Source organism: Sceloporus occidentalis, unplaced genomic scaffold (genome assembly GCF_023333645.1).
Source record: "Sceloporus occidentalis isolate IW3139 unplaced genomic scaffold, rSceOcc1.0.p SCAF_47, whole genome shotgun sequence".
Classification (NCBI taxonomy): Eukaryota; Metazoa; Chordata; class Lepidosauria; order Squamata; family Phrynosomatidae; genus Sceloporus; species Sceloporus occidentalis.
The window spans coordinates 7,273,260-7,288,816 of record NW_028317027.1 but is presented as its reverse complement, the minus strand read 5'-3'; the positions used below and the strand labels follow the sequence as shown (position 1 = coordinate 7,288,816).

General features: G+C 37.1%; 1 protein-coding gene across 1 annotated transcript in view; it reads left to right on the top strand.

Annotated features, from left to right (window-relative positions):
• Positions 1–15,557, top strand: part of LOC149289282 (cilia- and flagella-associated protein 47-like) — a 152,555-nt gene that overhangs the window by 16,894 nt on the left and 120,104 nt on the right. Inside the window, exons 16-23 of the mRNA XM_089490919.1 lie at positions 1,490–1,567; positions 2,891–3,035; positions 4,377–4,471; positions 9,714–9,882; positions 11,037–11,137; positions 11,423–11,582; positions 12,228–12,426; positions 12,988–13,197. Coding sequence (XP_089347045.1) covers positions 1,490–1,567; positions 2,891–3,035; positions 4,377–4,471; positions 9,714–9,882; positions 11,037–11,137; positions 11,423–11,582; positions 12,228–12,426; positions 12,988–13,197 — 1,157 coding nt within the window. The remainder of the gene's footprint in view (positions 1–1,489; positions 1,568–2,890; positions 3,036–4,376; positions 4,472–9,713; positions 9,883–11,036; positions 11,138–11,422; positions 11,583–12,227; positions 12,427–12,987; positions 13,198–15,557) is intronic.

Genomic DNA, 15,557 nt, shown 5'->3' with positions numbered 1-15,557 from the left:
ATTTTTGTAATTATTAGTTGGAAGCCTCTCTCCTCCTTTCAGTTTCGTATCTAAACAGCTAGTGTTAAGGCAACTTTTGCATAAAAATGTATAATTTAAAAATATGCTTTTGACCATACAAAATCAATCCCTTTCTAAATTAATAAAATGAAGTCTTTATTTGAGCAGTTACATCTCGATCTGATTCATATTTATGTATCACTAGGTATCACACACCTAATAGTGTAGTGCAAATTCAATTAATACTGGTGCATGATTGATGCTTTCTGAAACCTTTGCTAACATGAAATCACTGCTTGTATTGGGTCGTTTCTTATATACAAAGGAACTCTTGTGAATACATTTAATTTGCCTTTTAAACCTTTTGTAGTAAACAATTTTCCCTGCAGATAGCATTGTAGTTTGTTTTCCCCTGTGAAAGGCCACTAATGTCCCAAAATAGCAGTTAATAGCATGCCCGGAAGCAAATAAAAAGGACAAAATATTGCTGTTGAAATTTGAAGCAATAGAAAATCTACATTTATTAAAAGTGCTATTGAAATAGTCACATTTGTTTTGTGTTGATTTAGAGCATTCTCAAACAATAAGATAGTATAGTAGATATTAATGTGCAGTCTTTAATGTTAATGTTACATCTTAAGATAGGAATACTGTACATAGCTAATTTATATCACATGCTATATATATATATATTTATATTACATGCTATATATATATATATATATATATATATTTATATCACATGATATATATATATATATATATATAATATAATCAAATCCAATGTATTTCGGGAGCTGATTGAGGTATAAACAAAAAGTAAAGTTGACTCAGGGTAATCTGGATTGTGTAAAAATTGTTGCTGTACCCATTATTGTGACTTTTGGGATTGTAGAACACTGTGATACTTTACCCAGAAATAATCTAAGATCCTCGGTGAGAGAGGCATGAGGGGGTTAAGGAGGAACTGTCCCTTGTAAAGAGGAATGTTTGTTATGTATGCCACCAAAAGGAGAAGAAAAATCTGTACAAGAGCTCCCACAATTTCTACTGCTCGATTTCATTACTCAGTTTGCCTGCAGACCAAATTGCTATGCCTGTTTTGGATAAAATAACATATTATTGAGCGTGAAGACATGGGTAGGAAGGCCTTGCAAATCTCACAGAGTAGTCTTGCGGAAGTGAGGGAAGCATGAGTAGATACACTAGATGGCCCTGAGTCTCTTCTGCACACGTAGATAGACGTATACCAAACACCAAAGAACTGTCCACCTTCAAGTCACTCCAAGTCTGTAATTCACACACCACATCCACGGCTAACTTTCTGCCTTCTTCAGTAGGTAGACTGAAGCACACTGATACAAATCTTAAACTGCACACTATACATAATCCTGAAAACTATTGTGGGCTTGTCTGTTCTTCAGCTCATTGTTAAATAGTATTTTGGTTAAAATAGCATTTCTTAACTTTTTTTTTCTTTTCTTATTAGGTTTCTGTGCGTAATACCAAACCATTAGAATTGAGAATTGGAGGATCGGTGGTGGCTCCTGTAATAGACATTTCAGTTGTGAGTATAAGATTTACTACAATTTATTGTGATATGTATTGGATATCGGCTTAACTAATTTGAGCTACCCATTACACTTGATAGAGCATTTGTTCTTTTGAAATACGTATTTGTAATTGTTATCCCACTTGTTGAAACAGCACCACTCAAAGTGACTGCTTGCTAGAAACTAACAAATGAATCTACAACTGGCCTGCTTGGGGATTTAGCTGAAATTGTGTCTGTTCTTCATGGGTAACTCCGACTCAGTAGGAAAGCAATACATGTCTGAAAAACACCAGCAATTCTAACAGAACAATAGTATTAACATCTAAATAACATGTCAGTTACAAGGTCATAGCTTGGTATGAAGTATGGAGCTCACAAAAACAAATACAGTTGCTTTTAACAACTGTGTGTGTAGAATGCTTGTAAACTGGGTATATTGCACTCATATAAAATGAATGTTATTTGTGATGCTTAATGTGCTTTGGAAAGCTTGGATTTAACAATAGAGATAGACACAGCAACTGCTGGCTAATATGAAAGGTTTGGTTTTACTGGATGTAAGAACTACAGTAAACATCAACCTTATGTATATGATATGAATGCCTAAAGTCGCCTGCCATATTAACCTCTCCCATTCCTACCACCCTCTCAGCGGAATGATAAAAGTCTAATTACACATGGCTCGGGCTATGTTACGGAGAATGCAGTATATGAAGCATCATTGGGATTTCTACCATGCATGTCCAATGCCTTTACTATTATTCTACAAGGGCCATCTGTTTGCATGGTGGCCACTTATAAAGTATATTTCACCGGCTTTTAGGACAGTATATTAAAGGATCTGTCTGGTAACTTTCAGCATGGGTAAGGGAAAGGCTGTGAGTGAACAGGCCAAACAACATGTCAGTCCTAATATTACTGTCCCAGAATGCACCAGGAACACTGGACAAATGTACTGTGCACATGGACAAAAAAATGCATTAGTTACACTAACTAGGCAAGTGCACTAGGCACGTGGACTTTCAGCAGGCTTAATGCACAAATGCCCAGAAACCTCAATAAACTGAAGCTACATTGTAAAGAAGAGTGGGACAAAATTCCTCCCCAACCATGTGAGAGACTGATAGTCATACAGAAAACCATTACTTTAAGTTATTGGTGCTAAAGGTGGTTCTACAAGCTGCCGAATCATAAGGTCTACTTAGTTTTTCACACGTGGCTTTTGCATTTTGGCATTATTTTTGTTGAATAACTCATGACACGGTGTAATATATATGGTTTCAGAGTACAAATATTACCTGTTTCAGAATTTTCATCATGTGTTATTATTCGCAGAGCTCATTCCTGTTTCCAGGTGTATACGTCAACTCTACCCAAGGAATACCATTTTTACTTCAGAACAAAAGTGTAGCACGGGCAAAAGTCGAGTTTGACCTTTCAAAATATCAAGACTTCTCCATGAGTTTTAAAGATGACTCAGGTATTTGTTTACATGCAGCTTAAAATGACAGATAACATTTCTTTCTTTCTTTTTTTGAGATTAGTTTTTACTATCTGGAAATACTTTTGCCCAGTCATCTGTGGAAGTTTTTTTTTTTCTTCATTTTGTTCTGTTTGCCTTTGTCCACAAAATATCCTTTCATGTATACATCTAAGTTGACTTCCCGTTCTTTCAAATAACATTTACTTTTTGGTATAAGTATTTAAGACATACAAAAAAATTGCTATATTCTGAATGACAATCTATCTACTAACCTATCAACAGTCCAAAAATATCACTTGTATCGGCTATATCCATATATATATATATATATATATATATATATATATATATATATATATATATATATATATATGTGTGTGTGTGTGTGTGTATATATATATATATGTATATATATACTGTATATATACAGTAATTCATTGGGCAGTCACATAACAGACTTGGAAAAATACATAGATCAAGAGAAGGTGGATATAAAAAGAATAAACACAAATCCGTTGTGATTAACCTGGCCTCATTTGCAAATTAACTGCTGCACTTGAGAATATTTCATTTGCATATAAGGTCAAGCTGATGACACAACAGCAGAGTAATTACTTTGTATATAAGGTCAAGTTGATGACACAACAGCTAGAGAGGTAGTATCCAGCTGCTTATAGCAGTTGTAGCAAGGTTTAATGTCTTTTCTGTATATGCTCCAGTTAGTGGTATGTTATTATGACATCTTTTCAATTTACCATGATATCCTAGTGTTAGTAGTTATATGTACCAACATACCTCTATATCATATACACACAGGAATCCCTGGTTGTTACTTCGATATTCAGATACATATGCGGAAGTCTTAAGCACCAGAAAACAGTGCACCACACCATTATTATACAGTGCTGAAGTTTGCAGGCGTCTTTTGTGAAACCCACTATTAACCAGTCCTATGTGTTCAGGTTCCATGCCACATATGCCACGGTTCCATGATCGTATGGGGCATCCAATCAGTGTCAGGAAAGCACTCCCACTGAGTTCTGTGAATCCACTTGGGACGTGTCATTAGACCATATAGAAGTATTGTGTGGGCTTCTGCTAAATTCCTCAATACATATACAAGGGAACATTTTAGGGGACACTCGCATATCAGTTGTATTAAGATGCATATGCTGCCTGGAGTGTCCCTTTAAGTTGAAGCATTACTGTCTCTTATGTTTTGTCTCCCTTGAACACTCTCACAAGTCTCCCGAGCTGAAAGAGATTGCTACACCATTTGTAATGATGCAGATCCTTTGATCTTTTGATATTGTGATAATTTTACTATTGTTTTTCTAGTCGTTGATGCTGACCGAGTGTGTCCTCATCTGTATGCTGTGGAGTTGGATGGAAAGAAGAGCCTGCAGTGCACTTTGTATTTTAATCCCAAGGACGTGAGTATCACCATTAAAGCACATGTAAAGGTTTGGTAGAATCTTCATAAAGTGTATTGGTGTTTGAAAGTTTTACGAGCGTTGCGTGGCTCTGCTTGGTCCTTCTGTGAGATACTTTCCTTTCATGCTTGTTAAAGTAGTAGTAGTTAGTCCAGCTAGGACTCTGCTCAATATCACAGGGTACAACGATTTTGCAATTCCTATGGCAGAGAACCTGGTGGAGGTCAACGGGTTGTGTCTGTTTTCAGTATAGTAGTAAAAGTGTTGGACACCTGCTGTGCCATGAGTTCTGTGAAAGGTCTAACAGAAAAAAGTACACTGAAAACACTCCTCATAACTACAAAAGTTCTTTATTTACATCAGAAAATTCTGATACAAGTAAGCTGTCAGCCTGGTCTTCAGCTTTGATTCCTGGAGCCTCATGGGGGAGACCATGGTTAGGATATGGGGAAAACTGCATAGTTTCACCGCTATCTGCTGTTTTATTGACTTAATAACCTTAATGCGGTTCGTATATGCAGTATAAAACACTGTTAACTGCAAATTCTAACACGCTTAACGGTCTAAGTGCATCTGAATAACAGATACGAGGCAGGCTTTTAATATACTTAATTGTGATATCTGCATAGTTATTAGGAAGAAAATGCATCTTAATTAGATTAAATTCGTTATTTGGGGATTTCCCAAGATATGGATAAAAATGTAATATTTTGGTCCTACTGATCACAGGTTTAAAGAGGCTAACACTCTTTAAAGAGTTTCATTTAAGATTCTACTTTTAATTTTAATGTTACTAGGGAAAAACACTTGTTTTACTTGTTGCCAGAGGGCCCTGAAATACATTGTTCCATCAGTTATTACTAATGCTTACTGCTTGATAAAAAGCTATGGAACAGTAATTACAGGCTTCTTTTCAAAATATATATAATGTGTGCCTAATTACTTTGTATATAATGCAAATTAGTTTAAGGATAAAATCGAGGCCTACGGCATCGCTGCCAATTACTCGAGACTCCATTATAGAGTAACGCTATAGGGAGGCGGACACAAAGGCAGCTTATGAAAAGTTTGCATACATATGAAGGTTTGTTCTCCAAATGGGTTTCTGTAAGATAAGGTATATTAAGTCTCTTCACATCTTCACTGTGTGTTGTAAAGGGCAAACCCCAGTGAGTTTTTCCTGTACAAAAGTCTGCATTGTCTTGCTGTCATTCATAGTTAAATAAACAAGATGCCATTCATGGAGTCTTGCAATTCAGACTTTCTTCTAGAAATATAGTAGCGATGGCTAACTATTCAGTGCCAGACTAGTCCGTATTGAGGGTATTTGACAAGCATCTTCTAGTGGGTCCTTCAACAGAGTTTATTCACCAAAGTGTAAGATAGGGGAGTAGATATCCAGGTTCATCTGGGTTTGCCCTTTGTAATGTAAAGTGAAATCAAACTGTGACTCTCCTGCAAACCCCAATGTGTTTTATGAGCACACCTATACATAGATATGGAGGTTTGATACTGCTTCTCTCTTCTTTGTAGAGAGTGACTTCTTCAAATAAAATAAAATTGATATAGAATAAACGTATATAATGGTGTATGGTGATGATGTATACTCCATATCATACATAAGCAAAGACAATGCTGCTGTAGGCCTGACCCATGGTGGAACCCCCAGCCGCCTCCACGGCCATTGTTTTCATTACTGAGCTCTGGGATATGATATCATATAATGACGTTGTGTCTCTTAAAGCCACGCAGCAGCCTGTAAAAGTGCTATGGCCAGGTCTGTACAATCCTCCGTAGTGTAAATGGGGAGGTCAGTGAGATGAGAGGCCTTCTTTGTAACCAGCCCATTAAGCAGCTGCAGAGTGTTATGTCCCCCCATACCTTTTGTCCATGATGCATTTTGTCAGCCTAGGACAAAATGCATCATTGCCCTGAGATACTGAAAGCTTATGTGACCCTACATTTAACTATTACAATATAATGCCCTCACTCACAGAATTCCTACTATTTCTCTTTGAAACGTGCATATGCACTGATCCTCTGATTCATTATTTACTGAGTGGTTGTTCCTTTTTCTTCAAAACAGAAATAGACAAGAGTGCTACATTAGGATCAGGATAATTCCTCTGGTTTCCACAGTATTTCTCATTTAGAACTTTGAAGAATTACTCCCTATAAGCATAGCCCAATATCATTGCGTTTGATTTTTTGGGAGGTCTAGAGCAGGGGTGGAAAAACTTGCCTAACATAAGATATTATAGACATCAGATGTTTGAGAGCCGCAAGACATGCACGTTTTGTTACAAAAACGATATATAAATATAAAGAAATAAATGTAATGTAAGTTTATAAACTCTTACTTGGTCTCTCTCTCATGCCCTCACGCTCTCTCATACTCCCACTCTCTCATTCTTACTAAGGTTCTCTCACACTCTCTTATGCTCTTTCTCTTAATAACACTCTCACACTTTGATGCTCCCTCTTGCTCATGCTCTTTCACGCTCTAACAGTTTCATACTCTTATCCCTACCGACCGCTTCCATGTCCCTGTCTCTTTTCCGGCAGGTCCGCTTCTTCTCTTGCCTCTCCTAGTTTTGTCTTTTTCCTTCTGTCTTTTTCAGCTTCTTCCTGGTATCAGCTCCATTCACCAGGCCTTTTCTCCACCATTTGGAGGAACAGAGGAGAAGCTGTCCACTTGTCACGCACCGTGGCTCCAACCTTTCACAGAACCACATTAGGAAGCCAGAATAATGCAGACGAATTCGCGAAGAAAGAGAAGTGCAGAAATGCTTCTCTTTCTCTGCAAAGGTTGTCACGGGGGTGACGATAGAAAATTAAAAGCTATGTCTATTGAAGAAGCAAAATTAAACCGTAGAAAGGGAGATAGACATTTGGAATTAAATCAAAGATAGACACACTGGATTATTAAATGGAATACTTTAAATCCAAGTGGCTTTTTCTGTACCCTTTCTTTATGGAATAAATATAATTGAAAGGCTCTAGGTAGTCATTCTTTCTCTAGATGTATCGTGTGTTTATATATACTGTATTTGCTCGATTATAAGACTAGGTTTTTTTCCGAGCAAATGCTCTGAAAAATACCCCTCGTCTTATAATCGGGGTCGTCTTATAATCAGACCTCAAATAGGTCTGACTATGAGACGACTAAGATCCAGATCCCCCGCAGCTGAAGGGGACCTGGATCCTCCTGTCTCGTCTTATAATCGAGCAAATACGGTATATATATATATATATATATATATATATATATATATATATAGATTCTGTGGGGCTTCACACTACATCTTGGAGCCTGTTCTTCCATTACTTTGATAAGCTATGAAATATCTGCAGTGATGCTTCCAGCATTCATACCATGCTGTTTGTGAAGCTATTAGTGTATGTTCTCAAGACACAGGCCTGGTGTGTCCACGGTAGCGGTCCTTTTCTTCTACAGCTAACAAATGAAGAAGTATCAGCAGGAAGATACCCTGAAGACTTTATTATCACATTCTTCTAAGAAGCATTGATTCCTCTTATAAACAGTTTAAATATTTAAAGTAACACATTGCCAGGAGTTTCCCAGTGTTAGATCTATTTTTCTCTGACATACGCCAAATTGAAATCACTCTAATTAAACTATAATGAAACAACTTACAATGTAATAAATATCCTATTATACATTATAGTCTCATTACTATTTATAAACATGATTTTATCTTGTAGATGGGCATAGTATTTCTTTAATATGGTTTTATATATTCAGAATATGGAGCTATAATTAGTATTTAATACACAAAAAATAAAGAGATACTCCTGTTCAGTAAGTTTGCTTAATTTGATAACCAAAAAAGAAAAAATGAAATACTTATTACGTCATATTGTTCTGAAATAAGAATGTATATCAATATCCCATAAGGAAAAACACTGCATAACCGGTGGGGTGAAGAACATTGTATGCTGTACCCACTTCCCTATAGAAGGGTTGCACACAACCCAACAATAATGTTAAAAAATGTAAAATAATTTTGGATGTAAGCGAGTATTTTGGCTCTCTAAAACATAAAAAAACAAAAAAAACAACATGCAAGATATTGCTGTATTTGGAGGATGTGGAGGCCATAGCATTTGTTTAACGGTGACATTTATCCAAATGAAAGCCCTGATTTTCCTGAGGGGGAGCGAGGATATATAACTTGTGTGGGTACGCTAAATGAGTGAAATCATGACTGAAGAAACATAGCACCAAACATAGAACCACACAACAGGCCTGATCATGAACGAGATAAACAGCCTCATTTAATTTCACAAAAAAGGGCCTAGCGCATTTCTGTAACCATTACAGATTGATACTTGGCTATAGGCAACAGCTCCGAATTCACCAAACAGATATGAATATTTTAAAATGTGTTCATTTTGTTTATTCGTTCCATAAATTGTGTGTAATTTTAAGCTTTAAGTACCTTGCAATCCATGCTTTTGCAGAGCCTGTGGGAAAAGGCAGGCCTGCTTCTTCAGACTCCCTAAATGAAAATTCTTTATTGTATCGAATAAATCATACCAACAGATATTTATGAAGGAGAAGACCCCCCAAATAACTCCTAACACTTCCATTAGGAAATAAGGGACACTTCTTTTATTTCAAGGGCTTTAGTTAGAGGCATGGCCATTTAAAAGAATAATTTATTTCAGGTAGAAATTTAAGTTTCATTCATGTTTCTATTCACATTATTTTGACTTTTAGGTTGGTAGAACACTTTGATATATTCATACACAATGAACATTCAGCATTGCTGGAAAAGTTTGGTATCAGGGGCAGGGGGATTTGGGTCCTGAAGAAGCACTGTCCTTCTTACCGTGTGGTCTTATTTTAATGACAATAATTGCCAAAAACTAATTAAAGCAGCAGCCAAAGTTGATAAAAGATCATAAAATGCTGTCTTATGAAGAAGAATGCATACGTATATGTGTAAGACTAATGCCGTAGGGACTCTTTTGTCTTTTTAATTTATTTTATTATGTCTGCTATTTCATTTAGTTAGGAAAATTGATATTTTTTGGACTGCTGGTGACTGATGTTCTTGAGCTGATACTCCCAAAACAAATTTCTTTATATCTGTGTTTAAATGTCCAAAATACAGTATACTTTAGTAAAGTAAAATAAAAAACAAACATTGGGAATTCATGTATGTCATTTTGCATACTTAATGACTGCAACTAAATACATATTGTTGTCCCACAGGTGGCAGCATATGACTTTCAACTTCCAATAAATATAAATTTCACTGGAGACTTATCTCATGCTGACAGCTCGGTGCCGGTATCTCCTACCCCCTCTGAAAAGCATATTGTAACTCCCAGGCCTCAAATGGTGAATGTCATCTCCCCGGCATGTAGAGTGAATGCCACTGGTACGTAAATAAAAAAAGGTTCACAATACCACTCTTTCCAGGTAAAAATAGAAACAAATCTTGAATTATAAATGAAAACAAAATTTGAATGTGAGGCTGGTATTTCGTTTTTGTACAGAATAATTGTACACAATATGGACAAAAGTATATGGACACACCTCTTAATTGTTAAATTCTGGTGTTTCAATCAGACCCATTGCCACAGGTATATAAAATAAAGCACCTGGCCATGCAGTTTGCATTTACAAACATTTGTGAAACGAAAGGGTCTGGAGCAGTGGAAACAAGTTCTGTAGAATGACGAGTCACGCTTCTCTTTGGCAGTCTGACAGACACATTTGGCAGTCTGATGGGCTTTGGCCTAGGGGCCTAGACCGCTTTCTACCAAGACATTTTGGGCAATACTATGCTTCCAACTTAGTGGGAACAGTTTTGAGAAGACCCTTTTCTATTCCAGCGTAACTGTACCCCAGTGCACAAAGCAAGGTCCATAAAGACATAGTAGGATGAGTTTGTTGTGGAAGAGCATGACTGGCCTTGACCTTAACCCCATTTAACACCTTTGGGATGAACAGGAACAAAGATTGGGAGCCTGGCCTTCTCATCCAACATCAGTGCCTGACCTTCGCAAATGCTCTGCTGGATGCATGGGCAAAAATTCCCACAGAAACACTTCAAAAGCTTGTGGAAAGCCTTCCTAGAAGAGTAGAAGCTGTTATAGCTGCAAAGGGGGGACCAAATACATATTACTGTCTATGTATTTAGAATTCAATGTCCTGTTGGTTTAATGGCCAGGTGTCCCAATACTTTTGTCCATAGATTGTATCTAGTGGTGGATTCACTGACTGCAGAACTGGAGCCAAGTAAGATACTGACGTTAGCTCTCAGAGCAGCCTCGCAGGCTAGGCCAACTGCTCTTCTCTACCTGCTCATCCATCCACATGTGTATTGTTAGAAGTTTACATAGAAGGCAAGCAATCTCGTTTTAAGTCAGAGTAATGAAAGGGTGAGCCACTAATTGAGCTGTTTGAATTTACATGGCAGTCTGACAGATCTAACAGATCAATCTTGAACCCAGCAGAGAACATAGGAGGTAGCATATGTATACTCCCTAGAATTAGATATATTTCATACAAATAATTCTATTTTTGTAGTTTTGCGGCAGCTGATCAGCTTTTCAAGCACCAAGTTTGAATTTGAAGTGCCGTCTGGAATTTTGGATTTGGGTGTTGAGGATGGGTCTTTGTGCTCAAAGGTAAGTAACACAGTTAATAAGGATTAAAGGCAGTAGTAAGAGTGAGTGAATGAATTGGGATACATACATAAATTATGGTTTTGTGTTATATGTAGAGCTTCAGTATTTTTATATCTCTTCTTTCTGGTCTTTCTAAATGGTAATGGTTATTAAAAACAAACATAAAACACTTATGTGTTCCATGTTTTAGTACATGAAAGAAAGGAGAGAGAGAGAAAGGTGATGAGCGAGAGAAACAAAGAAAAGGGGATTTAATTTATGATGTCTATCCCATTTTCTGTGCAGAGGTTGGAGTTAACCAATATTTCAAAGCAAACTGTGACATGGAAGCTTAAACTTGACAAAGTTGGAAAGGTCATTGAAGATGGAGTATTTAGGTTCAGCAGACATGCAGGCACACTTCAACCAGGGGAAGTTAACATCATCTCACTTGCATTTTGTCCTTGTAAGTATTGAAGATCATCTTGGTTAAATGCATTCTGTTTTGTTTATTTCTTATTTTAATGTTAGAAGTGTTGTAACATGTATTATCCGGTAAACACATTTTCTTCCGATAAGCACTTAGAACCATACTGAGCTTCCGTTCACTGGACACTAAAGGTAAATTGCTATAAGCAGAACATTTACAGTACATAGGATGTTATGGCTCCCAGTTAAGTTTCTTTTGCCTAGTTAAGTTTCTTGTGCCTAGTTTACTACCCACATTTCCATTATTCATTATTAATTCCCCAATCTCCCTAACTTTCTGGTTGCTGTCCCAATTGAATAATGGATGCCAGAGCCCTACAGCTGGTAGCATGCTGTAATGTGAGTGCCAGTTTCAGCACATGACCTTACTCCCTGCTCATATGTCTGACCTTTAACACAATAATAAGAACGTTATAAGACCTTGATTCAGTGTAAAACAATATTGGGGGTACCCACCTAAGTACATCTCAGCTATAAGAGCTATAATATTGTGATGGGGGTTCTAGGAATGCTGCAGTATTTTTTTTTTGCTTAAACACATTTTACATTAGTACCCATTGACTCTGTGATACACCTGACAACATGGATCTGATTGATTGTTCTTTTTCACTTCCCTAAACAGCTCATCCAGGGAATTACATGGCAGAAATACCAGTGATATTGAATAATAATCCAGACAACCACTTCACACCTTTGCGTTTGTTTGGAAGCATCAAAGCGGCAAAGCTAATTTTTGACCCACCACTTGTGATTATGACACCTGTCCCCCTGGATGCAAAGACTCAAGCAACAGTTGATATCATTCCTGTTGATTTTTTCAGGTACAGTATAGTTAACCTGCTGGTGTTGACCACTCGTATGCTTATGATTCCCCAAAACTGGATCTTGCCAATGGCCATTTGTACTTGTAGCCTGAACCCTAGGGGAACTGCGGTTGTCACAAGGGAAGACTAGCTTGGGCCAGTTTTTGATAGTATTCAACAGCATTATTCTTTTTCAAAATAATGCATTTCCAGTGTTGTTTTAAATTAAAATTACCCTATTTTCCTCTATTAAACAGGCATATGATGCATGGACACTGCAAAGATATGTACATGTAGATCCACACACATGTTTTTTTAAAGAGAATATATTAGTAAGAATGTTAAAATATCATTAGTGAGAAATATTTTTGTGCTGTGTGTAGCATAATTATTGATCAGTCAAAACTAAAGGTTATGAGATAATATATACTCAGTAGGGTTGATTATATGGTCTCTTGGTTGACTGTGAGGTTAAGGCAGTTCACCGCTGGTCGTAGGTTTATTTATATTTAAAAATCAGAGTTCTACTTGTCACTCACTATATGTTGTTTTCTGAAATAATTGCATCTTTCCCCACAGACCATCTGAATTAAAGGTTGAAATTCCAGACGTAGAACTTGAAAACGGTGACCGGGTCAAGCTATTTTCTTTACATTTCCCGAATGGACAAGCTGTGGTCAGCCCTGGGGGTAGCAGCAGCAACAGGCTTATCTGTCAAATCACCTTCAAGTCTCCAAGATCGGTTTCTTGTTTTGTTGAACTATTATTCACCGATGAATACAATAATCGGTAAGTCTATTTTACATAATCTATTGCTTACATTAGGTGCTGTTAGTTGGTTTCATTAAAAATCTCTTCGTCTTCTCGTATAGAAGCACTTTGTCAATACCATGTTGTTTGTAAGTAACCCCTCTCTTCAGATTTCATCTCACGGGAACTCAATGACAGGGTTACCATTTAGAATGCCACCTCCTTTAAAATGGCAAAGCTGTCAGCTTCATTTTCTATTGCTGGGATATTTAAGCATCAAAGGATGCCTTGACAGTATTGCAGAAATATTGATCAAAATTCATAGCCATGTGTTGTTCTACATATTTATTTGAGTGCATTATAATGTACTTTTGTTCAGTATTCATAATGTGGACTTGGTATGTATAGCAAACTTCTCTGCATCCCATAATTTACACGTGAGATCCAGAAATAAAGTTGATTTCTATTGTAGCTACACAATTTCCTGTTCTAGTAGATCAAGGGAGAACCTGGACATAAGATCTGATTAGCTGTTGCTTAGGATTTCTAGTACACACAGAAACCCACCCAGAAAACGGGTAACAGTAGTTAATAAAGTCAGTATTTTGCCCCTTTTTATATTATTACCACCATATACATGTATTTACATAGCTGAATTTATGGTGTACCCATTGCATCAGCACTTATTCTTGTTTAACCCCTTCGCGACCTTTGCCGGTTCAGGACCGTCATAACAAGAAGGTCACTAAATGACCTTTGACGGTCCTGAACCGTCAAAAAATTAAATAAGCTTAGAAAGTGATCAAGGATCACTTTCTTCGCTTAAACGGCCTTGCTGCAATGCCTCGATGTCGAGGCATTCAGCAAGGCCGAGATCGGCATCGGGGGCCATGTCTGGCCCCTCCCCGGGGCGTCAACAGCCGCCATACATTGTATGGCGGCGGACGCCCGTTTTAAAAGCGCTTAGGAGGCGATCAACGATCGCCTCCTAAACTTAAATGGTGTCGCTGGAATGCCTCAATCAGGAGGCATCCAGCGACACCAAACACTTACCTCTGGGTGGGCTGTGACCGGGAAATAAAACAATAAAGACGAAAAAGTTCGCTAGAGGGTCTCCAGACCCTCTAGAGAACTGGCTCCACTTGCTGGTTGAATACAGGTACTGCATTCAACCATGCAAGTCAATGGAGCCCAGCTTTCTAATCACTATGTGATTAGTAAAATATTCAAAAAATAAATAAATAAATAAAAAATGGAAAAAAAAATTAAAAAAAAATGTGCTAACATTTAAAGATAATTATGCAGTGATGTCACTAGATGAACCATCCAGTACCAGCAAAATGTGTAAAAAAAATATAAAAAAAGTATTAAAAAAATAAAATAAAATTAAAAAATAAAGTTTATTATTTTGAGCAAGTGCTAAAATTTCTCAAAAATCTCAACAAAGAGTTAAAATAAAAGCACTTCAAATACCCAAGGGGTGTCTAATATATAAAAAAAATGGCTGATGGGGTAAATTGGAGTGGCCTAGCTCAAAGATAGGGCATAGGTACAGACTGACCAAAATGGAGAAAAAAAGCGCACTTCCCAAATGTGGCATTTTAAATCTGAAACAACCCGACAAACCCATGCATGTCGGGTATCACTGCACTCAGGAGATGTTCCTGAACACACATTGGCATGTTGTTTGACAGTGGCATATACCAGGACCTGTATATCTATAACTAAAGTACAATTTGTGTGAAAAAAAAATAAAAAAAATTACTATTACAAAGTTTGACAAAGTGTAGTTCTATAATTGGTGCATGGAAAGGGTTAAAATAACAGCATTTGGAATACCCTGGGGTGTCTAGTTTTCAAAAATATATGGTTTGAATGGGTTAAATTGAGTTAACCGGCTTCAAAGATATTCCAAAGAGGAGAGGGAGGCACAATGACCAAATGACCACCTGAATTACGCATGCCCCAAAAGTAGCCTTTTACCAGCCAAACAATCTGACAAACCCATGCATGTGGGGTATCGCTGTACTCAGGAGATGTTGCTGAACACATATTGTGGTGTTGTTTGACAGTGACATATACCAGCACCTGTATATCTATAACTAAAGTACAATTTGTGTGGAAAAAAAAATAAAAACAATTACTATTACAAAGTTTGACAAAGTGTAGTTGTATAATTGGTGCATGGAAAGGGTTAAAATAACAGCATTTGGAATACCCTGGGGTGTCTAGTTTTAAAAAATATATGGTTTGAATGGGTTAAATTGAGTTAACCGGCTTCAAAGATGTTCCAAAGAGGAGATGGAGGCAGACTGACCAGATTTGTTAAAAAAGATTTGGAAATCATAAAACGCTGCTTGTACTTATTGCCCTATAACTTACAAAAAACAGCAAAAAAA